This window comes from Somniosus microcephalus, unplaced genomic scaffold (genome assembly GCF_052327205.1).
Source record: "Somniosus microcephalus isolate GS21.2 unplaced genomic scaffold, FLI_Smic_1.0 unresolved_chr1, whole genome shotgun sequence".
Taxonomy (NCBI): Eukaryota; Metazoa; Chordata; class Chondrichthyes; order Squaliformes; family Somniosidae; genus Somniosus; species Somniosus microcephalus.
The window spans coordinates 10,342,553-10,367,186 of record NW_028225179.1 but is presented as its reverse complement, the minus strand read 5'-3'; the positions used below and the strand labels follow the sequence as shown (position 1 = coordinate 10,367,186).

At 49.4% G+C, this 24,634-nt stretch overlaps 2 protein-coding genes across 2 annotated transcripts in view; both read left to right on the top strand.

The window, feature by feature from the left end:
- Positions 1–12,746: 12,746 nt before the first annotated feature.
- On the top strand, positions 12,747–14,333 carry LOC147093417 (uncharacterized). The gene has a single exon (XM_085973897.1). The coding sequence runs from the start codon at positions 12,773–12,775 to the stop codon at positions 13,604–13,606; it is 834 nt and encodes a 277-aa protein (XP_085830023.1). The 5' UTR covers positions 12,747–12,772; the 3' UTR covers positions 13,607–14,333.
- A 9,247-nt stretch (positions 14,334–23,580) lies between these two features.
- Positions 23,581–24,634, top strand: part of LOC147093416 (C-type lectin-like) — a 143,585-nt gene continuing 142,531 nt past the window's right edge. Inside the window, exon 1 of the mRNA XM_085974314.1 lies at positions 23,581–23,667. The gene's annotated coding sequence lies outside the window, so the exon portion shown is untranslated. The remainder of the gene's footprint in view (positions 23,668–24,634) is intronic.

Sequence of the window (24,634 nt, the reverse complement as noted above, 5' to 3'; positions counted from 1 at the left end):
TTGAGGTCGATTCTTGCGATGACTTTCCCTGTGGCAGATAGCAGGGAAACTCCTCTGTAATTACCGCAATTGGACTTGTCACCTTTCTTGAAGATGGTCACAATTACGGCATCTCTGAGATCCCCTGGCATGCTCTCCTCCATCCAGATAAGAGAAATTAGTTCATGAATTTGTGCCAGTTGTGCTTCTCCGCCATTCTTTAGTGCCTCGGAGGGGATTCCATCTGCTCCTGAGGCCTTGTTGTTCTTCAGTTGTTGGATGGCCTTTTTAACCTCATGCCGGGCTGGGGTTATGGTGAGATGGTGGCGGGTAGCATGCTGTGGGATGGAGTTGAGGACACTCGCGTCGAAGACAGAGTCGCGGTTAAGGAGATCTTCAAAGTGCTCCTTCCAGCGGGCACTGACTGCCTCTTTGTCCTTGATGAGTACCTCTCCATTCTTGGGCCGCAGAGGGGTAGGGCCTTGGGTGCTTGGGCCATAGATGGTCTTGACTGCGCTAAAGAATCCACGCATGTCGTGGTTGTCGGCTAGCTGCTGGATCTCCTGCGCTTTCTCCACCCACCATCTGTTCTTTAGGTCACAAGTTTTTTGTTGGACCTCGGCCTTCAGGCTTCTGTAGAGCTGCTTTCTTGCTCTCGAGTTCTGTTGCTGTTTCCAGATCAGAAATGCCTTGCGCTTGCGGCTTATTAGCTCCTGGATCTCCTGGTCATTCTCGTCGAACCAGTCTTGGTGTTTCCTGGTTGAGTGACTGAGCGTCTCTTCACAGGTACTGATTGTGGAGGCCTTGAGTGCAGACCAGACGCTGTGGGCACTCTGTGTCTATGCATCACTGGGAGTTGTCAGGTTGTTTGTGAGGCGCAGGCTGAATAGGGCTTTCTTAGCAGGGTCTTTGAGTGCTCCAGCGTTGATTTTCCTGCGGCATTGTTTCTGTTGCTGCCGCTGTTTTGGGGCTACATTGATGGAGATGACAGAGCAGATTAGGCGGTGGTCTGCCCAGTAGTCATCAGCTCCTGTCATGGCGCGGGTGATGCGGATGTCCTTGCGGTCCCTCGCTCGGACGATGACATAGTCCAGCAGATGCCACTGCTTGGAGCAAGGGTGCTGCCATGAAGCCTTGTACTTGTCTCTCTGACAGAACAAGATGTTGGTTATGACAAGGCCATGTTCTAAGCATTTCGACAGGAGGAGGGTACCGTTGGAGTTGGCTTTCCTTACCCCCTCTCTGCCAATCACACCTCCCCAGAGGTCTGTGTCCTTTCCAACCCTGACGTTGAAGTCGCCAAGGAGGATCAGCTTGTCACCCGTTGGGACTCGGGACAGGGATTGTTCGAGGCTGGAGTAGAATTCCTCTTTGGTCTCGTTTGTGGCTTCCAGTATTGGGGCGTACGCACTGATGACCATAGCGCACTGGTTTTGGGCTAGGGAGAGTCGAAGAGTCATGAGGCGCTCGTTTATACCACTAGGGGAGTCTCTGAGATGCCCGACCAGTTCATTTTTTATGGCAAAGTCTACCCCATGGATGCGGCGGGCCAGCTGGATATCTTTGGGCATGATGGTGACTCGCTTGGCGTGGATGGCACACAGGTTGGTGTCCTCAAAGAACCCCACCAGGTAAGCCTCGCTGGCCTCCTGCAGGGCCATGACGGCCGAGCTCTGGAAGCGCAGGTCGGTCTTGAAGACCTGAGCGATCTCCCGCACCAGGCGCTGGAAGGGCAGTTTGTGGATCAGCAGCTCGGTGGATTTCTGGTAGCGGTGGATCTCCCTCAGAGCCACAGTGCCGGGTCTGTAGTGATGGGGTTTCTTCACTCCGCCCGTGGCTGGAGTGCTCTTCCGGGCCGCTTTGGTCACCAGCTGTTTGCGAGGAGCTTTCCCTCCGGTCGATTTGCGCGCTGTCTGCTTGGTCCTGGCCATTTTCTAAACAGATCTCAGCACAACCTGGAACACAGTGTCTGTTAATGCGGAGTCTGCTGTGTGTCCGTCTTGTTATACTCAATGAGGGACCGCCCCAAGCACTGATTGGCTGGAGACCGGCGCCCACTCACTTTAAACCCAACTCTGACCAATCAATGAAATGCTGGAAACTCAGGCCCCGATTGGATGAGTTGGGATTAATCGCCCATTTCAAAAAGCCTGCCAAATTTAGTGCAGGAAATAACCGTTTTGACACAAATTGATTTTATTCTGCACATATTGAAATGATCATTGCCAGAATCATTGAATGTTTTAAATGTACCTTCCTGGGCTTGGTGCATTAGGGCCCTTCCCATTGCCCGCACTCTGGGCTGTTGATGCTGTCAGGAGCAGGGAAAGGGATAGCAAAATACTGCAGATGCTGGAAATCCGAAATAACAACAGAAAATGCTGGAAAAACTCAGCAGGTCAGGCAACATCCGTGGAGAGAAATTAAAAGTCAACATTTCGGGTGAACCCTTTTTCAAAACTGGAAAGGAAATAAAACAGATCGAAGGCAGGGCTGCGATAGAACAAAAGAGAAGTGAAGAGACATTAAGAGGTATTCAAAACCAGACGAGATGGTAATAGGACAGAGGAGACAAAGACAGCTCAGATTAGGTGTGAAGTGTACTGGCAGGATGAGAAACAGCTGCCATGTGGGAGAGAGAAAAAAAGGAAAGGGGGGTGAAAGGGAGGACCCAAAACAAAGGGGTGGAAAAAATGTAAGTAACAATGTAATAGGGACCGAGGTTATGATCTGAAATTGTTGAACTCGATATTGAGTCCAGAAGGCTGCAAAGTGCCTAATCGGAAGATGAGTTGCTGTTCCTCGAGTTTACGTTGAGCTTCCGTGGAACAATACAAGAGGCCAAGGACGGTGAGGTCCGAGTGGGAATGGAGCGGTGAATTAAAGTGACAGGTGACCGGAAGCTCGGGGTCACCCTTATGGACTGAACGGAGGTGTTCCGCAAAGCAGTCACCCAATCTGCGTTTGGTCTCCCCAATGTAGAGGAGACCGCATCGTGAGCAGCGAATACAGTATACTAGATTGCGAGAAGTACAAGTAAATCGCTGTTTCACCTGGAAGGGGTGTTTGGGGCCCTGGACAGTGGGAAGGGGGGAGGTATAGGGGCAGGTGTTACATCTCCTGCGCTTGCACGGGAAGGTGCCAGGTGAAGGGGAAGGGTTGTTGGGGGTGATAGAGGAGTGGACTAGGGTGTCTCGGAGGGAGCGGTCCCTACGGAATGCTGAAAGGGGAGGGGAGGGGAAGATGCGTTTGGTGGTGGGATCACTTTGGAGGTAGCGGAAATGGCAGAGGATGATCTGCTGTATGTGGAGGCTGGTGGGGTGAAAGGTGAGGACAAGGGGAACCCTATCGTGGTTCCAGAAGGGAGGGGCAGGGGTGAGGGCAGACGTGCAGGAGATAGAATAGACATGATCGAGAGCCGTGTCAACCATGGTAGAAGGGAATCCTCAGTTGCGGAAAAAGGAAGACATGTCGAAAGCACTGGTGTGGAAGGTGGCATCGTCGGAGCAGATACGGCGGAGACGGAGAAACTGGGAGAATGGAATAGAGTCCTTACAGGAGGCGGGGTGGGAGGAAGTGTAGTCCAGGTAGCTGTGGGAGTCAGTGGGCTTGTAGTGTATATTGGTCGATAACCTATCCCCAGAGATGGAGATGGAGAAGTCGAGGAAGGGAAGGGAAGAGTCAGAGATGGACCATGTGAAGGTGAGGGAAGGGTGGAAATTGGAGTCAAAGTGAATGAAATTGTCTAGTTCAGGGCGAGAGCAGGAAACGGCACTGATACAGTCATCAATGTATCGGAAAAAGAGGTGAGGGAGGGGACCTGAGTAGGACTGGAACAAAGAGTGTTCCACATAACCTATGAAAAGGCAGGCATAGCTAGGACCCATGCGGGTACCCATAGCAACACCTTTGATTTGGAGGAAATGAGTGGAGTTAAAGGAGAAGTTGTTCAATGTGAGAACAAGTTCCGGCAGGTGGAGGAGGGTGGTGGTGGATGGGGACTGGTCGGGCCTCTGTTCAAGGAAGATGCGGAGCGCCCTCAGGCCATCCTGGTGGAGGATGGAGGTGTAGAGGAATTGTATGTCCATGGTGAAAAGGAAGCGGTTGGGGCCAGGAAACTGGAAACTGTTAAAGTGGTGGAGGGCATCCGAAGTGTCACGGATGTAGGTGGGAAGAGACTGGACAAGGGGAGAAAAGATAGAGTCAAGATAGGAAGAGATAAGTTCTGTGGGGCAAGAACAGGCTGAAACGATGGGTCTACCAGGACAGTCCTGTTTGTGGATCTTGGGAAGGAGGTAGAAGCGGGTTGTGTGGGGTTGGGGAACTATGAGGTTGGTAGCGTTCCGGACTCAATATCGAGTTCAACAATTTCAGATCATAACCTCGGCCCCTATTACTTTGTTACTTATATTTTTTTTCACCCCTTTGTTTTGGGTCCTCCCTTCCTCCCCCTTTCCATTTTTTTCTCTCTCCCACATGGCAGCTGTTTCTCATCCTGCCAGTACACTTCACACCTAATCTGAGCCATCTTTGTCTCCTCTGTCCTATCACCATCTCGTCTGGTTTTGAATACCTCTTAATGTCTCTTCACTTCTCTTTTGTTCTATCGCAGCCCTGACTTCGATCTATTTTATTTCCTTTCCAGTTTTGAAAAAAGGTTCACCCGAAACGTCGACTCTTAATTTCTCTCCACGGATGTTGCCAGACCTGCTGAGTTTTTCCAGCATTTTCTGTTGTTATTAGCGGGGAAAGGGACCCGCGCCAATCTCCCGCTCTTCCACTCGATTCCTCTCACCTCTCCTCTCCAGCCCATTCAGAATGTCCATCCGCCCGTCCCATTGTGACATTAGCCGCCACTTTCAGGGGAGAGGATCAGAAATCAGTCCCCATGGAGCCTGTGAGAAGAGCTTGGCCAATAATCTGTCATTCGGTAACCGTGCAGTGAGCGATCTGATACTCGGCACATTTTAGATTGCTGAATGGAGACTTATTGCCGCCGGTTACAGATAAGAGGCTGACAAATTAAACCTGTGCATAGAACAGCGCCAGGAATTACTGACGGTGAACGCAGAATAATAGAACAAAAGGACCGAGATTTTAAAATTGTTCCCTTGAAATGAGACTTTAGATTAATTCACTTCTTTCCGGCACTGGAATTGGCGGGCTTTTTCAAAAAACAAAAAAATTCAAACATTTCGCCTGGTCGACAATTTCAACCAATGATGAGCTTACTTTCTAATCTGTGGCTCTGTGATTGGTTAAGAAATGGGATTGTGAAGCGGACCCCCAATCAGAAGTAAGGTCGGGTTAGAGCGGCTCAAACTGCGGTAATTTCAGGTCCCCGAATGACTGAACTGAAATGTCACAATTTCACAAACCCTGTCAGTATCAGTGCCGGACACCACCGTCTGGCTGCAAATAATTCACAAGTTGGACTCTTTTCAGTAACCCATTCAACGGCTTATGTCCGACCAGACAGCTAATTATTAAAATTATAATCATTACAGTATAACTGCACAATGAACAAATGTGTCGATGCGATGTGGCTTTACACCGACAGGGGGAATGTTCCGTCTGAGGAAATAACTCTCCATAAACCTGGTGCAAGTGAAATTCAAAGATTACAGAACACATCACATATCTGTTAATAATATTTCTGACGACAAGCTATTTTGAGAACAATCTACCCCAGCTCCCGTTCCCAGGTCACTGCTCTCTCAGTGAGGCAGTGGGTGCCTCTTAGAAGAGCCTTTGTGTTGTGTTTGGTAGAAAGAGTCGAGTTGTTCAGCCGCCGAATCCATAGAGAGTGCAGCCCTGCCGTTTCAGAGCGTACACCACATCCCTGGCAGTGACCGTCTTGCGCTTGGCATGCTCAGTGTAGGTGACCGCATCCCTGATCACATTCTCCAGGAAAACCTTCAGCACCCCGCGGGTCACCTCGTAGATCAGACCCAAGATCTGTTTGACACCGCCACGGCGAGCCAGGCGGCGGATGGCTGGTTTGGTGATGCCCTGGATGTTGTCATGGAGCACTTTATGGTGATGCTTGGCTCCGCCTTTGCCCAGTCCTTTGCCTCCTTTACCTCGTCCAGTTATGATGATTCTTCAGTCAAAATTCTGCTGAATGAAAAGCCAACTGCTTCTGGTTGCTCTTATATACAGCCGACTCCGACCTGACTGAGAAAGCACAGAGTGAGAGAGGCGGGGAGGGGAGGAGACAGAGTGAGAGATTAAACAGAGAGCGCGGGAGGGGAGGAGACAGAGTGAGAGATTAAACAGAGAGAGGCGGGGAGGGGAGTAGACAGAGTGAGAGATTAAACAGAGAGAGCGGGAGGGGTGGAGACAGAGTGAGAGATTAAACAGAGAGAGTGGGAGGGGTGGAGACAGAGTGAGAGATTAAACAGAGAGAGCGGGAGGGGTGGAGACAGAGTGAGAGATTAAACAGAGAGAGTGGGAGGGGTGGAGACAGAGTGAGAGATTAAACAGAGAGAGGCGAGGAGGGGAGGAGACAGAGTGAGAGATTAAACAGAGAGAGCGGGAGGGGAGGAGACAGAGTGAGAGATTAAACAGAGAGAGTGGGAGGGGAGGAGACAGAGTGAGAGATTAAACAGAGAGAGGCGGGGAGGGGAGGAGACAGAGTGAGAGATTAAACAGAGAGAGTGGGAGGGGAGGAGACAGAGTGAGAGATTAAACAGAGAGAGCGGGAGGGGAGGAGACAGAGTGAGAGATTAAACAGAGAGAGTGGGAGGGGAGGAGACAGAGTGAGAGATTAAACAGAGAGAGGCGGGGAGGGGAGGAGACAGAGTGAGAGATTAAACAGAGAGAGCGGGGGGGAGGAGACAGAGTGAGAGATTAAGCAGAGAGCGCGGGAGGGGAGGAGACAGAGTGAGAGATTAAACAGAGAGCGCGGGAGGGGAGGAGACAGAGTGAGAGATTAAACAGAAAGAGTGGGAGGGGAGGAGACGGAGTGAGAGATTAAACAGAGAGCGCGGGAGGGGAGGAGACAGAGTGAGAGATTAAACAGAGAGAGTGGGAGGGGAGGAGACAGAGTGAGAGATTAAACAGAGAGAGAGGGAGGGGAGGAGACAGAGTGAGAGATTAAACAGAGAGAGTGGGGAGGGGAGGAGACAGAGTGAGAGATTAAACAGAGAGAGGCGGGGAGGGGGGGAGGGGAGGAGACAGAGTGAGAGATTAAACAGAGCGCAGGAGGGGTGGAGACAATTTCAAGAGTGACAGACAGAGCAGAGAGTGGCCTCTGATCTTCCAACTCTACCTCCAGCTTTCTGCAACCGCCAATTTCAAACCGTTTATCGACAGTAGAACCGAAACACAGCACTCCGCACAAACCCTTACATACTCGGGCTTCATATTCAAGGGTTTCCTGAAAACAGAATCTTTTAAATAAGGTCCTGTTACAATTCACAATCAGTAATATTCTCGCCTGTATACAGTCCCTGAAAATGACCCTGAACTGAGACTGGAGCCGAACACCCCCCCCCCAGTTAGAGTGAGGCCCGGCCCGGACATCCCATTCTCTCTGTGTTTTATTGCAGACACTGGGGGAGGGGTGGGTGCAGCGAGTCACCAGGGAGCCAGGGTTCATTTGAAATGATTTCAATCTGGAATCTGAGCATGGCCCCGAGACATGGATCATCTGGTTCCGCGATCAGCTCTTTTTGGAAAGACGTGGGTGGCTCTGAAAAGAGCCTTTGGGTTCAGATGTTTACAAGTTGTCCTTTTTACTTTCTTTTGCTCGCTGCTTTCTGAGACTTTGCTGATTTGGGCTTGGCCTTGGCCTTCGGTTTTTCCACCTTCTTGGCCGCCTTCACCTTTCCAACTGTGGCCTTCTTGGGGCTCTTGGGCTTCTTCACCGCCGCCTTCTTGGTGATCGTTTTCTTGGCTGGAGATTTCTTGGCTGGAGATTTCTTGGCTGCCGGTTTCGTGGCTGGAGCTTTCTTGGCTGCTGGTTTCTTGGCTGGAGATTTCTTGGCTGCTGGTTTCGTGGCTGGAGCTTTCTTGGCTGCTGGTTTCTTGGCTGGAGATTTCTTGGCTGCTGGTTTCTTGGCTGGAGATTTCTTGGCTGCTGGTTTCGTGGCTGCTGGTTTCTTGGCTGCTGGTTTCTTGGATGGAGATTTCTTGGCTGCTGGTTTCGTGGCTGGAGCTTTCTTGGCTGCTGGTTTCTTGGCTGGAGATTTCTTGGCTGCTGGTTTCTTGGCTGCTGGTTTCTTGGCTGCTGGTTTCTTGGCTGGAGATTTCTTGGCTGCTGGTTTCTTGGCTGGAGATTTCTTGGCTGCTGGTCTCTTGGCTGCTGGTTTCTTGGCTGCTGGTTTCTTGGCTGGAGATTTCTTGGCTGCTGGTTTCGTGGCTGCTGGTTTCTTGGCTGCTGGTTTCTTGGATGGAGATTTCTTGGCTGCTGGTTTCGTGGCTGCTGGTTTCTTGGCTGCTGTTTTCTTGTCTGGCGATTTCTTGGCTGCTGGTTTCTTGGCTGGAGATTTCTTGGCTGCTGGTTTCTTGGCTGCTGGTTTCTTGGCTGTTGGTTTCTTGGCTGCTGGGTTCTTGGCTGGAGATTTCTTGGCTGCTGGTTTCGTGGCTGCTGGTTTCTTGGCTGCTGGTTTCTTGGTTGCTGGTTTCTTGGCTGGAGATTTCTTGGCTGCAGGTTTCTTGGCTGCTGGTTTCTTGGCTGCTGGTTTCTTTACTGGAGATTTCTTGGCTGCTGGTTTCTTTACTGGAGATTTCTTGGCTGCCGGTTTCTTCACCTTCTTTCCCTCTTTCCACTGGGATTCCTTCTATGCGAGCCTGAAGGAGCCCACGGCGCCCGTGCCCTTGGTCTGCTCCAGGGAGCCATTTCCCACTTTCCTCTTGATACTTAACCTGATCTGTGAACTTAACTTCAGCACATCAATGCCGTTGGCAGCCAGAGCCTTCTTTATCGCCGCCAGGGACATCCCCTTGCGATCGCTGCCACTCGCCACAATCTTGAGGATCTGTTCGCCCAACGTGGGACCGGCTGGCTTGGAGCGGGGAACCGCCGCTTTCTTCTTGCTGGGAGACTTGGTTTGAGCAGCGGCGGCAGGAGGAGCCGTTTCGGCGGCTGCAGTCTCAGTCATGTCCGCGACTCTGTAGAAAATCTCTCTGACAGTCAGAGCTGGGTCAGAAATGAAATGAGATGCGGCGGCACAGAGCAACTTAAAGTCAGCGAGTGGACGGGGCGGAGACATCCTGCTGTCAGCTCCCGGCCCCTCCAGCCTCTCTGTGTTTCTCTCTCCTCGTTAACTCTCTGATTCCAATTAAACTCAGGCACTCCACATTCCCAGACTGGCCTCTTTCTGTCTCGAAGATCAGGATGTTTCCTGTCGAGAAAGTTTGATCAGAATTAGAGGCAGCAATTTCGATTTAAAACCGATTCATTGCTGCACTGATAGCCCTCTCTCACCCCATCGCCGACATGTTCTCTGTTATTTGACTGAAATTTGAAATCAAATAAATCTTCACGTTTAATTCCCACTTCAGGGCTGAGCAGGGGAGCAGAGCGATCCTATGACAGGGAAATAATTGAATTTTACACAAGAGGGTCCCTGAAATCCGGTGATGAGAGTGGACACACAAACAGTGACATTAGTCTAACCCGCCCGCCCCTTTAACACACTCTCGCTGACACAATGTTCACTCTGCTCATTCACAGCACAATCTGTTCCCAGATTTACAGTTCACAGGACAGGTTTTCCTCTCCGCTCGGCCTGTGCTGCCGATTCTCGGGGTTAGTTGGAGTTTCCCAGCTCAGTCAGTGTTAAACACTCTGAGGCCGGCGCTCCTCACAGTGTCTGTTCCCCAGATTCAGGGGCAAGAGCCAATCACAGCTCTGGCTGTGTTCACCCATATCTGGTTTGAAGGTATTATATTGTTCGCAGGCAGGAATATGTTTGATTTATATGAAAATAGAAATGATGATCTCACCGCCCGTCTAGCCTCTCTCTGTCTCTCTCCTCCGAAACTGAGGAACAGAACAGAGCAACTGGTGTCCTGTGCATTCCATTCTCAACACCCAGAGACAGCAACCAGAGAGAGAGAGACAGAGAGACTGTATCAGTCTGAATGTTCATACTCTGAGCCAGGCGGTCCACGCACTCTCTGTTACCGAGATTTAGGGAGAAATGTGTCACAGTTTTTCTGTGTTGATCCTAGCCTGCTTTTAGATGATAGTATTATTCACAGAAATAGTGAGACATTCTGTTCACCACACATGCCTTGAACTCGGTTTCAATAGACCGAAAACTGAGAGGTTCAGCATCGATCCAGATATAACAGGCAGGGCTGGGGGATAGAGGGACTGGGGATTGATCCTGCACACAAGGCACAGAGACAGACACAGGGGGTGACAGTCACACAGGCCCGGGAACTTGTCTGGTATCTGTCGGCGACTCACCCAGCAGAGACAGGCAGAGACTGAATTAACTCCCCACTCAGCAGCAGTTCAGTGTCAGAGATTGACAGAGCCTGTTCCTCTCCATTGTTCCATACAGAACTGGGGAAACAAATCGCTCTAAGGGACAGGATTCGCATCACTCTCACACTCACCGGCAGCAACTGACATGTGTCCAGAGTCGCTTTCCCCTCTCCTAATATCTCCTTATCAATCTCGGTGACAATGTTTCTTTGATAACGCTCCTTTCAAGCTCATTGGGACAATTTATTCATTTAAATGTGCTATATAAGTTCAAAGTTGTTTTTTTTGCTGTTGCTTCTTTTAATTTGCGTCAGGAGAGAGGTCTGAGCATGCGTGATAAACACTTGCCTGCTCCTCCCCCTCTCCCCAATACTGTATGGAAGGATGGAGAGAACAGGCTCTGTCAATCTCTGACACTGAACTGCTGCTGAGTGGGGAGTTTAATCAGTCTCTGCCTGTCTCCGCTGGGTGCGTTGCCGACAGATACCAGACAAGTTCCCGGGCCTGCGTGACTGTCATCCCCTGTGTCTGTCTCCGTGCCTTGTGTACAGGATCAATCCCCAGTCCCTCTATCCCCCAGCCCTGCCTGTTATATCTGGATCGATGCTGAACCTCTCAGTTTTCGGTCTATTGAAACTGAGTTCAAAGCATGTGTGGTGAACAGAATGTCTCACTTTTTCTGTGAATAATACTATCATCTAAAAGCAGACTGGGATCCACACAGACAAACTGTGACACATTTCTCCCTAAATCTCTGTAACAGAGTGTGTGGAGTGCCTGGCTCAGAGTACAAACATTCAGACTGATACAGTCTCTCTGTCTCTCTCTCTGGTTGCTGTCTCTGGGTGTTGAGAATGGAATGCACAGGATACCAGTTGCTCTGTTCTGTTCCTCAGTTTCAGAGGAGAGAGACAGAGAGAGGCTAGAGGGGCGGTGAGATCATCATTTCTATTTTCCTATAAATCAAACATATTTCTGCCTGCGAACAGTATAATACTGTGGAAATGTGAATAAAATGGACGATGAATTGGCTTACAAAAATGGCTTTGCACAAGGAAAGTCTAGATTAGATTAAAGAGCAGCCCCAGCTTTGCAAAGTGCAAAGCTAGCAGAAAAGAGAGACACCTGCCCCAGGCTGCGGCCAAGTGTTAACGAGCAATAAAGGTCACTGAAAGGGCTTAACTGCTAGCTAGAAGATGATTGACTAGCTATTGTGCGGTGCCCAATCACGATCCGCTACTTCAGGAAGGCATATGCAGCAGTGAGACAAGTCAGGACTTGCCCGCCAGACTGAAGACCAGATCATGGCCAAACTGAAAGGGCTTAAGTGATCCCCATTGGAGAACGCTTGTTGCCAGGGAAGTGATGTAATGACCCTTGTCCCACTGTATAAAAGGGGCTTCCCTACCGGTATTTGCTCTTAGCCAGAAGACGTGTGGATCATCAAGAGAGTCAGACACCTCCCGGGGATGTAAATGCTGGCAACACGTGCCTAACCCGGTGTGACTCTCGGGACACGAATGTACTGTAAAAGACCTCAATATACTGTGTGACCACTGCGAACAGTTGGAAGTAATAAAATGTTGTTTTAACTCTCCGAACCCTCGAGCCTGAAATGATTCTTCGTACTACGGAACTCAAGACGAGGACCAGGAAAACCCGGTTCTAACAATACCTTCAAACCAGATATGGGTGAACACAGCCAGAGCTGTGATTGGCTCTTGCCCCTGAATCTGGGGAACAGACACTGTGAGGAGCGCCGGCCTCAGAATGTTTAACACTGACTGAGCTGGGAAACTCCAACTAACCCCGAGAGTTGGCAGCACAGGCCGAGCGGAGAGGAAAACCTGTCCTGTGAACTGTAAATCTGGGAACAGATTGTGCTGTGAATGAGCAGAGTGAACATTGTGTCAGCGACAGTGTGTTAAAGGGGCGGGCGGGTTAGACTAATGTCACTGTGTTTGTGTGTCCACTCTCATCGCTGGATTTCTGGGACCCTCTTGTGTAAAATTCAATGATTTCCCTGTCATAGGATCGCTCTGCACCCCTGCTCAGCCCTGAAGTGGGAATTAAACATGAAGATTTATTTGATTTCAAATTTCAGTCAAAAAACAGAGAAAAAATTGGGGCTGGGGTGAGAGAGCGCGATTAGTGCAGCAATGAATCGGCTTTAAATTGAAATTGCTGCCTCTAATTCTGATCAAACTTTCTCGACAGCAAACATCCCGGTCTTCGAGACAGAAAGAGGCCAGTCTGGGAATGTGGAGTGCCTGAGTTTAATTGGAATCGGAGAGTTAATGAGGAGAGAGAGACACAGAGAGGCTGGAGGGGCCGGGAGCTGACAGCAGGATGTCTCCGCCCCGTCCGCTCGCTGCCTTTAAGTTGCTCTGTGCCGCCGCCTCTCGTTTCATTTCTGACCCAGCTCTGACTGTCAGAGAGATTTTCTACAGAGTCGCGGACATGACTGAGACTGCAGCCGCCGAAACGGCTCCTCCTGCCGCTGCCGCTCAAACCAAGTCTCCCAGCAAGAAGAAGAAGGCGGCTCCCCGCTGCAAGCCAGCTGGTCCCACGTTGGGCGAGCAGATCCTCAAGGTTGTGGCGAGTGGCAGCGATCGCAAGGGGATGACCCTGGCCGCGATAAAGAGGGCTCTGGCTGCCAACGGCATTGATGTGCTGAAGTTAAGTTCACAGATCAGGTTAAGTATCAAGAGGAAAGTGGGAAACGGCTCCCTGGAGCAGACCAAGGGCACGGGCACCGCGGGCTCCTTCAGGCTCGCTAAGAAGGAATCCCAGCGGAAAGAGGGAAAGAAGGTGAAGAAACCGGCAGCCAAGAAATCTCCAGTAAAGAAACCAGCAGCCAAGAAATCTTCAGCCCAGAAACCAGCAGCCAAGAAACCAGCAGCCAAGAAATCTCCAGCCAAGAAACCAGCAGCCAAGAAACCAGCAGCCAAGAAATCTCCAGCCAAGAAACCAGCAGCCAAGAAATCTCCAGCCCAGAAACCAGCAGCCAAGAAACCAGCAGCCAAGAAAACGATCATCAAGAAGGCGGCGGTGAAGAAGCCCAAGAGCCCCAAGAAGGCCACAGGTGGAAAGGTGAAGGCGGCCAAGAAGGTGGAAAAACCGAAGGCCAAGGCCAAGCCCAAATCAGCAAAGTCTCAGAAAGCAGCGAGCAAAAGAAAGTAAAAAGGACAACTTGTAAACATCTGAACCCAAAGGCTCTTTTCAGAGCCACCCACGTCTTTCCAAAAAGAGCTGATCGCGGAACCAGATGATCCATGTCTCGGGGCCATGCTCAGATTCCAGATTGAAATCATTTCAAATGAACCCTGGCTCCCTGGTGACTCGCTGCACCCACCCCTCCCCCAGTGTCTGCAATAAAACACAGAGAGAATGGGATGTCTGGGCCAGGCCTCACTCTAACTGGGGGGGGGGGTGTTCGGCTCCAGTCTCAGTTCAGGGTCATTTTCAGTTCACAGGTTCAGGGTGAGAGTCTCTGTGAGACACTGACACTGGCGGAGATCCCCCGCGTCACAACTCGAACCCCAACATATGAGATTCTCCAAATCAGCTGGAATAAGGTGTTTGTAAACTGCTGAACCCGTCTGTGTGGGGAAGTGTGGGGAGATGGAATAATGTCAGAGATTGACATGGAAGGAGACGGGTCGACTTGTGATCGAAGGGACTGTATACAGGCGAGAATATTACTGATTGTGTGATGAAATAACTCTGTGTTCTGATATTTGTACTTGTACTTGTAATGTCTGGAAGGTTCCACCGGGGGGAACCACTAATGCTCCTCCCTGGCCCCGCCCCTCTTCTGGTATGTTCTACCAAGGGCTCGGTCGATGATGAACTCTGTTAACTCTGCCATGATTCTTACTTAATAAAAGCCTTCAGTCTTAAACTTTAACTTCACGGATTCGGGCAGTTATTTGGCACATCAATTTTATTAAGTAACAATTTTTGGAAGATGGATCGATTTTTGAAACCAGAGCGTCTGGATATCGATCCGCATTCGGCAGACGTGTCGAAGAAATTTACGCATTGGCTGCGATGTTTTGAACACTTCATCGCATCGTTCGATTCGACGGTTAACAAGTTGGGTCTTCTAACCAACTTGGTAAGTCATCAAACTTACTCTATAATTGAAGATATTACTGCATATGAAGAGGCCCTCGCAGCTCTTAAAGCCCAGTACCTTAAGTCGGTTAACGAAGTATACGCCAGGTATCTCCTGTCTACTCGCAGGCAATTACCCGAGGAATCTCTGGACAATTTCCTGCAGGACCTTAAGGCTTTGGCTAAGGGTTGCAACTACAAGGCTGTCTCTGCCATAGTGTATCAGGAAGAAGCCATCCGTGATTCTTTCATATCTGGCCTCCGATCTAATTATATTAGACAGAGACTCGTCGAGAATGACTCGTTAGTTTTAAAAACGGTCGTCGCTGCTGCTCGATCATTAGATGTAGCCCAGAAGAATTCAGAAGTGTATGCATCAGCCCATGCATCTCTCTCAGCCTCGTGTGTTCCGAGTATGGAGGCATCCATAACACCAATGGAGCCCCCACTTAATCCTATTGTTGCGGCTGTGCCCCATGGGTCTAAGTGTTATTTTTGTGGCCAATCTAAACACCCCAGGCAAAGTTGCCCAGCCAGAGAGGCTACCTGTTTTAAATGTAAGAAACGGGGACATTTTAGTAAAGTGTGTAAGGGTAATCCTGTACCCGAGGTCTTCTCTGCTGCCGCCTATCGTTTTACTCTAGCCTCGGCTACGGTTGACCAGACCATACCGTGTTCCTTTTCAAAATCTATGATGGACATCAAGATTAATGGTCGTCCTACTGGGTGTTTGATAGACTGTGGCAGTACTGAAAGTTTTATACACCCCAACCTTGTTAACTCCTGTTCATTGAAGGTGTATCCTACTCGAAGTGAAATTGTGATGGCGTCCAAATCCCTTACTTCGGAGGTAACTGGATATTGTAAAGTCACATTGACCGTTAAGGATACGGAGTATAAGGATTTTAAACTCCTCATATTACCTCAATTGTGTGTGAACTTAATATTAGGCTTGGACTTCCAGTGTCAGCATGAAAGCGTTACCCTTAAGTATGGTGGATCTCAGCCTCCACTCACAGTCTGCGGCCTTTCTACTTTAAACGTAAGTCCGCCTTCTTTGTTTGCGAACCTTGCTCCTAATTGTAGACCTATAGCGACTAAGAGTCGACGGTATAGTTCCGAAGATAAAACATTTATAAAAGAGGAAGTGGAAAGGCTTCAACAGGAGGGAATCATCGAACACAGTGGTAGCCCGTGGCGTGCCCAGGTGGTGGTGGTTAAAACTAATGAGAAGAAAAGACTTGTGGTCGATTATAGCCAGACTATAAACTTGTATACCCAATTAGACGCCTATCCTTTGCCTCGTATTTCTGAGATGGTGAACCAGATAGCTCAGTACCACGTGTTCTCCACCATTGATTTAAAGTCTGCCTACCATCAACTTCCCATCAAAATAGAAGACTGACCTTATACAGCCTTTGAAGCTAATGGGCGCCTGTACCAATTCCTTCGGGTGCCCTTTGGAGTGACGAATGGGGTATCCGTCTTCCAACGGGAGATGGATCGTATGGTGGATGAATACACGTTGGAAGCAACATTCCCATACCTGGACAATGTTACCATCTGTGGGCGTGACCAACGGGAGCATGATCAAAATCTCGCAAAGTTCCTAGAGACTGCAAAGAGGTTAAACCTGACCTATAACGAAAACAAGTGTACCTTCAATACTACACGTTTGTGTATTCTTGGTTGCGTTGTGGAGAATGGGGTAATCAGGCCAGACCCTGAAAGATTACACCCACTTAAGGAATTACCTTTACCTCACACTGTAAAAGCTTTAAGAAGGTGTCTGGGATTCTTCTCGTACTATGCCCAGTGGGTGGGTGGCTAGCTACTCAGATAAAGTCCGACCTCTTATTAAGTCGACGTCTTTTCCGCTATCGGCGGAAGCTCAGGAGGCTTTCCTTAATATCAAACGGGACATTGAGAAGGCAGTGGTATGTGCCGTGGATGAGAAGATCCCTTTTCAAGTGGAAAGTGATGCATCTGATTTTGCGTTGGCAGCAACTCTTAACCAAGCTGGTAGACCAGTAGCTTTCTTCTCTCATACATTGCAAGGACCAGAAGTTCGACATTCTTCAGTGGAAAAGGAGGCACAGGCAATTATCAAAGCAGTCAGGTATTGGAGACATTATCTCGCTGGCCAATGTTTTACGCTCATTACTGACCAGCGATCTGTGGCCTTTATGTTCAACACTAAGCAGAGAGGCAAGATCAAAAATGACAAGATTTTAAGATGGCGATTAGAACTGTCAACATATGACTATGATATTCAGTACAGGCCTGGAGTATTTAATGAGCCATCGGATGCTTTGTCACGAGGAGTATGTGCTAGTCTAGGTACAGATAAGCTTCAAAGTCTCCACGACGCACTCTGCCACCCTGGGGTTACCAGAATGAACCACTTCATTAAGTCCCACAATCTACCCTACTCTATTGAGGAGGTCCGGACAATGACCAGAACCTGTCATGTTTGTGCTGAATGCAAACCCCGCTTCTATAAGCCGTCCGAGCCAGCTCATCTTATTAAAGCAACTCGACCATTTGAGCATTTGAGTCTCGATTTTAAAGGTCCCCTTCCATCGAGCGACCGTAATGTCTATTTTCTTAATATTATAGACGAGTACTCTCGGTTCCCTTTTGTTATCCCCTGTCCGGATGTGACTAGTGCTGTTGTAATTAAATGCCTCTGCCAACTGTTTTCCTTGTTCGGCATGCCTAACTATATACATAGTGATAGGGGTTCTTCCTTTATGAGCGAAGAATTACGACAGTTTTTGCTATCGAAGGGGATTGCAATGAGTAGAACTACCAGCTATAACCCTCGTGGTAATGGGCAGGTCGAGAACGAAAATGCAACAGTGTGGAAGGCTATCGTACTGTTTCTGAAGTCATGAGGCCTGCCGACCTCTCGCTGGCAGGATGTCTTGCCAGACGTGCTGCATTCCATAAGGTCTCTTTTGTGTACAGCGACGAATGCCACCCCTCATGAAAGGATGTTTAGTTTTCTAAGAAAAGCTACTAATGGAGTATCGTTACCCACATGGTTGACGACCACGGGCCCTGTGTTGTTGTGCAGACATATGAGAGGCCACAAGACTGATCCACTGGTGGAGGAAGTACAACTCCTCCATGCTAATCCCCAGTATGCGTATATTCAATATTCGGATGGGCGAGAGGATACGGTCTCTATTAAAGATCTTGCACCTGCTGGAGCTCGAAAAGAGTTCGACTCTGAGAGTAGAGTTTTCAATCGTGGTATTGGACCTTCAGAGACACAAACCCTCAGTGTGGAAAATACTGATGATTCTGGGAATTCGAATGAACCGGAGTTAGTACTCCAGGAGGAGCCTCAGCAAGAGTTACATCGTTCCCAGAGGATTATCAGACCTCCTGACAGACTGAATCTATAGCAGGGGGTGAATGTGATGAAATAACTCTGTGTTCTGATATTTGTACTTGTACTTGTAATGTCTGGAATGTTCCACCGGGAGGAACCACTAATGCTCCTCCCTGGCCCCGCCCCTCTTCTGGTATGTTCTACCAAGGGCTCGGTCGATGATGAACTCTGTTAACTCTGCCATGATTCTTACTTAATAAAAGCCTTCAGTCTTAAACTTTAACTTCACGGATTCGGGCAGTTATTTGGCACATCAGATTGTGAATTGTAACAGGACCTTATTTAAAAGATTCTGGTTTCAGGAAACCCTTGAATATGAAGCCCGAGTCTGTAAGGGTTTGTGCGGAGCGCTGTGTTTCGGTTCTACTGTCGATAAACGGTTTGAAATTTGCGGTTGCAGAAAGCTGGAGGTGGAGTTGGAAGATCAGAGGCCGCTCTCTGCTCTGTCTGTCACTCTTGAAATGGTCTCCACCCCTCCGCCTCTCTCTGTTTAATCTCTCACTCTGTCTCCTTCCCTCCCCGCCTCTCTCACTCTGCACTTTCTCAGTCAGGTCAGAGTCGGCTGTATATAAGAGCAACCAGAAGCAGTTGGCTTTTCATTCAGCAGAAGTTTGACTGAAGAATCATCATAACTGGATGAGGTAAAGGAGGCAAAGGACTGGGCAAAGGCAGAGCCAAGCACCACCATAAAGTGCTCCGTGACAACATCCAGGGCATCACCAAACCAGCCATCCGCCGCCTGGCTCGCCGTGGCGGTGTTGAGCGGATCTCGGGTCTGATCTACGAGGAGACCCGCGGGGTGCTGAAGGTTTTCCTGGAGAATGTGATCAGGGATGCGGTCACCTACACTGAGCACGCCAAGCGCAAGACGGTCACTGCCAGGGATGTGGTGTACGCTCTGAAACGGCAGGGCCGCACTCTCTATGGATTCGGCGGCTGAACAACTCGACTCTTTCTACCAAACACAACACAAAGGCTCTTCTAAGAGGCACCCACTGCCTCACAGAGAGAGCAGTGACCTGGGAACGGGAGCTGGGGTAGATTGTTCTCAAAAATAGATTGTGGTCAGAAATATTATTAACAGATATGTGATGTGTTCTGCAATCTTTGAATTTCGCTTTCGGTTGCACCAGGTTTACGCCGAGAGTTATTTCCTCAGATGGAACATTCCCTCTCTCAGTGTAAAGCCACATCGCGTCTACACATGTGTTCATTGTGCAGTTATCCTGTAATGATTATAATTTTAATAATTAGCTGTCTGGTCGGACATAAGCCGTTGAACGGGTTACTGAAAAGCGTCCAACTTGTGAATTATTTGCAGCCAGACGGTGGTGTCCGGCACTGATACTGACAGGGTTTGTGAAATTGTGACATTTCAGTTCAGTCATTCGGGGACCTGAAATTACCGCAGTTTGAGCCGCTCTAACCCGACCTTACTTCTGATTGGGGGCCCGCTTCACAATCCCATTTCTTAACCAATCACAGAGCCACAGATTAGAGAGTAAGCACATCATTGGTTGAAATTGTCGACCAGGAGAAATGTTTGAATTTTTTTGTTTTTGGAAAAGCCCGCCAATTCCAGTGCCGGGAAGAAGTGAATTAATCTAAAGTCTCATTTCAAGGGAATGATTTTAAAATCTCGGTCCTTTTGTACTATTATTCTGCGTTCACCGTCAGTAATTCCTGGCGCTGTTCTATAGGAACAGGTTTAATTTGTCAGCCTCTTATCTGTAACCGGCGGCAATAAGTCTCCATTCAGCAATCTAAAATGTGCCGAGTATCAGATCGCTCACTGCACAGTTACCGAATGACAGATTATTGGCCAAGCCCTTCTCACAGGCTCCACGGAGACAAGGGAGAAGCGACTGATTAATAAGAACATAAGAAGTAGGAGCAGGAGTAGGCCATACGGCCCCTCGGGCCTGCTCCGCCATTCAATAGGATTGGCTGATCCGAACCTAGACTCACATCCACTTCCCTGCCCGCTTCCCGTAACCCCTAATTCCCTTATCAGCGAGGAAACTGTCTATCTCTGTTTTAAATTTATTTAATGTCGCAGCTTCCACAGCTCTCTGAGGTAGCAAATTCCATAGATTTACTACCCTCTGAGTGAAGAAGCTTCTCCTCATCTCAGTTTTGAAAGGGCAGCCCCTTATTCTAAGATTATGCCCCCTAGTTCTAGTCTCACCCATCAGTGGAAACATCCTCCCCTGCATCTAGTCTGTCCAGTTCTGTTAGAATTTTATAAGTTTCAATGAGATCCCCTCTCATTCTTCTAAACTCCAGCGAGTATAAGCCCAATCGACCCAATCTCTCCTCATATGTCATTCCTGCCATCCCAGGTATCAGCCTGGTGAATCTTCGCTGCACTCCTTCCATGGCAATAACATCCTTCCTCAGATAAGGCGACCAAAACTGCACACAATACTCAAGATGTGGTCTCACCAAGGCCCTGTACAACTGCAGCAAGACATCCTTGTACCTGTACTCAAACCCTCTCACTACAAAGGCCAACATACCATTTGCCTTCTTAACTGCCTGCTGCACCTGCATGCTTACTTTCTTGCTCAGGCCAACATCCCCAGCATCAAAGCTTGGACCACGCTCGATCAGCTCCGATGGATGGGCCACATAGTCCGCATGCCCGATTCGAGACTCCCAAAACAAGCGCTCTACTCGGAACTCCAGTTCAGCAAGAGAGCCCCAGGTGGGCAGAGGAAATGCTTCAAAGGCACCCTCAAAGCCTCCTTGAAAAAGTGTAACATCCCCACCGACACCTGGGAATCCCTGGCCCAAGACCGCACAAAGTGGAGGAGAAGCATCCGGGAAGGCGCCGAACACCTCGAGTCTCTTCGCCGGGTGCAAGCAGGAGCCAAGCACAGGCAGCGCAAGGAGCGCACGTCAACCCAAGCACCCCACCCACCCGCCCCTTCAACCACCATCTGCCTCACCTGTGACAGAGACTGTAGGTCCCGCACTGGACTCATCAGTCACCTGAGAACTCATTTTTAATGTGGAAGCAAGTCATCGTCGGTTCCGAGGGACTGCCTAAGAAGAAGGAGGAGGAGCAGAGTGGAAACATTGTCGTATAGGGGATTCTATAATTAGAAGGATAGATAGTAGTCTTTACAGTCAGGATCGAGAGTCCCGAAGGGTGTATTGCCTTTCTGTTGTCAGGGTAAGGGACATCTCAAAATGGCTGGAAATGAATCTGGACACCAAATCCAGGGACCACTTACGTTGTGACAGCAAATCCAGGGGCCACTTACACTGAGACTATAAACGGAAATCAGAGAGCCTCAGTATGGAGAATGGTCATGGTGGTGAAAAGTGCTCCAGTGAGGGTGAAAGGCGGGTAATAGATGAAGATATGACGGTGGAATCAGATGGTGACAGGTTATTTTCAGAAGCCCTTTTCAGGCAGGTTGATGATTGGGATGTAACCAGCCCAACACCTGGATCCGCCTGTTCTTGTCCCCAAATCCCAAAGTCTAATGTCCCTGATGTATTTTTCTGTGAGAAATGTCGAGATGTGAAAGAAGGGAAAAAATCAGGCTCCAGCCAGAAAGAATGTTCCTTGAATGAACAATTCATGAGGCTGTTTTGTGACTCGTCTGTGTGAGGTTAAAAGACATGAAATGAAAAAAGATGCGTCCAGTGACATCTGTGTTGTTAATAGTGGTTTCGAACCCTAATCACTAACGCCTAAGTCTAACCTCCAATTGACTACCCCCAACCACTAACCCCAATCATAACCAATAGCCACAAACCCGAACAACTAACCCCAATCCCAACCAATAACCACTAACCCCAACCACTAACCCCAATCCTAACCAATAACCACTAGCCCCAACCACTAACCCCAACCACTAACCCCAATCCTAACCAATAACCACTAACCCCAATCCTAACCAATAACCACTAACCCCAATCCTAACCAATAACCACTAACCCCAATCCTAACCAATAACCACTAACCCCAATCCCAACCAATAACCACTAACCCCAACCACTAACCCCAATCCTAACCAATAACCACTAGCCAGAACCACCAACCCCTAAGCCTACACCCTAACCCCAGCCCCTAACAAAGGATCATTGACAGGGATCAATGGAGGAGCTAAAGACCTGATAATGGAAGTATTTGAAATAATTGTCTCGATGAAAGAAATAGTGCAAGGTATGTTAGTAACAAGAGATTAAATCAACTAGACCATCAAGCTCAGAAATTACTACTGCAAAGATCAGAACCTTTCAAAGGTTATCACGTGCAGTCCGTGTGGAGGAGTTTTACTAAATCGAATCCACAAAGGGTTAAATGATACAGATAATAACAGATTTCAAAACTTATGCAAGATAGTTCTATAAAGCTATGGTTCAAAGGAATTGCAGCTGAGTGTGCTCTTTTGTGTTAACAAATAAACTGTAACTTAACTTAAAACATAAAAGGAAACTTAATAATTAAATTAACATTTCATTACCTGTGGTGATAAGCACTCCAGTCCCTGCGGTGTGCAGATGAGTTTACTCTTTTGTAGGGACCATAAACAAATAAACTGTAACTTAAAAAACCATTAAATGAAACTTAACAAATTAAATTAAAATTTCGTTGGCTGGGGTGATGATGCACTCCAGTCCCCGCAGCGCCCACCAGTCGTGGAAGGCCTCGAGCCTGCCGGTGGACACCGCCTGTTCCATCTCCAGGGCCACCGGAAGAGAGGCAGGCAGTCGGGCCAATCGACCCTCAACCGCCCGCTGCCTGGACCAGTTGATGGCAGATGAGTGTAAGTGAGACACGACAGTTCATTCTATGACACCCACAAGTCGTGTACTCAAATGGAGCAAGCTTGGGGTTTGATGTGGTAGAAGGCGAACGAGATGAGAATGGAAATAATCTGGAGTAAGAAAAGGCCCAAAAATTAAACAGTCTGGAACAGAACATCAGTTCGTAATGGCGCAATCAAATATTTGACACACTGTGTGTTTGAAACAAAGCTTATTTATTCACTGAAATAACAACAGAAAATGCTGGAAATACTCAGCAGGCCAGGCAGCATCCGTGGAGAGAGAAACAGAGTAAACGTTTCAGGTCTGGGACCCTTCATCAGAACTGGAAAAAGCTGGAGATGTAACAGATATTACTAAGGTAAGAGGCAGGAAAGTTATCCTGGGTGGATCTGAAACACGAAGGGTGGAAGTTCAGTTGGAATCCACGTGGAATAAGTTGGAACCGGAGACATTTGCTGAGGAAAGAGATGTGGCTGTGAAACCGAGTCTTGGAAAATGTTGCAAATGGGGATGGCAAAATCATACAGCATGAAAAATAGGAATAAGGGTTAAAGTTTGAAATTGCTGAACTCAATGTTGAGTCCAGAAGGCTGCAAAGAGCCTAATCGAAAGATGAGGTGCTGTTCCTCGAGCTTTATTTATTCACTATTTAAACAGAATATTAATCTCCAGCGCAGATACAGGAGTTATTAAGATCAGCAGAAACAAACCATGACTACTAGAATGAACATGGTTCAGTCCTCAAATTGATCACAGTAAATCATGTTCCATTCACTAATCTGGTCTTTTACCCAGCATTCCCCGCGGTGGACCACGTGCTGCACCCAGACTACAAGAGCCCAGCGCGCAGGCGCGAGAGGGACAGGTATATTGAGCATGCGCAGTGCGTTACTGGAGATGGAGAGGAGCTGAAGCCGGGAAGGCGATGGTGCAGCGGGTAAGAATCGCGACGAAGGGGAGTAATGGACTGGTAGGTGGGTGGGGAGGCTTCATAAACAACTCGTGCAGGAGGCAAGCCCCGAATAATACCTGAAGATCCCGTGTTTGCAGTTGCGGGGATTTCTTCCCCTTTGAGGCCCAGGTTAACGGAAGCCATCTTTGTACAGGAGAGCGGAAAGTTTCAGTGCGACGTCACCCTATGCCTGAGACAAAGAGCCTTGTGTCCAATATAAAGGGAATAAAGGCCCACAGCCTCCCCGGGCCCTGAACAAGGGACTGGAGAAACTCGCTGCCCTGCGGATCAGACAATCAGCCGGCGCTAGTCCTGCCCCTCGGACTCCCCGATTGGTTGGAGGACCCGCCGCCGGCTCGCTCCTCCAGCCCCGCCCACTGGGTGCCGCTAGTCCCGCCCCTCGGGCTCCCCGATTGGTTGGAGGACCCGCCGCCGGCCCGCTCCTCCAGTCCCGCCCACTGGGTGCCGCAAGCCCCGCCCCTCGGGCTCCCCGATTGGTTGGAGGACCAGCCGCCGGCTCGCTCCTCCAGCCCCGCCCACTGGGTGCCGCTAGTCCCGCCCCTCGGGCTCCCCGATTGGTTGGAGGGCCCGCCGCTGGCTCGCTCCTCCAGCCCCGCCCACTGGGTGCCGCAAGCCCCGCCCCTCGGGCTCCCCGATTGCTTGGAGGACCCGCCGCCGGCCCGCTTCCCCAGCCACGCCCACTGGGTGCGGCTAGTCCCGCCCCTCGGGCTCTCCGATTGCTTGGAGGACCCGTCGCCCGCTCCTCCAGCCCCGCTCGCTCCCTATTGGTCGGAAGCTCCCGTCAATCAGGCCGCGGGCCCGGGTCACGTGACCCCGAGGAGATCAACTGCCGCCGCTCGGTCCGGGGCCTCGCGGACTCTGAGGTTTTTCTATTCTCTCCCGATCCACCCCGCGCCATTCTCCACCCAATCGGAGCGGAGAAAACTCACTT

Excerpts from the sequence above, each read along its gene's own strand:
- LOC147093417 (XM_085973897.1), top strand. The coding sequence starts at position 12,773 with ATGTCTCCGCCCCGTCCGCTCGCTGCCTTTAAGTTGCTCTGTGCCGCC.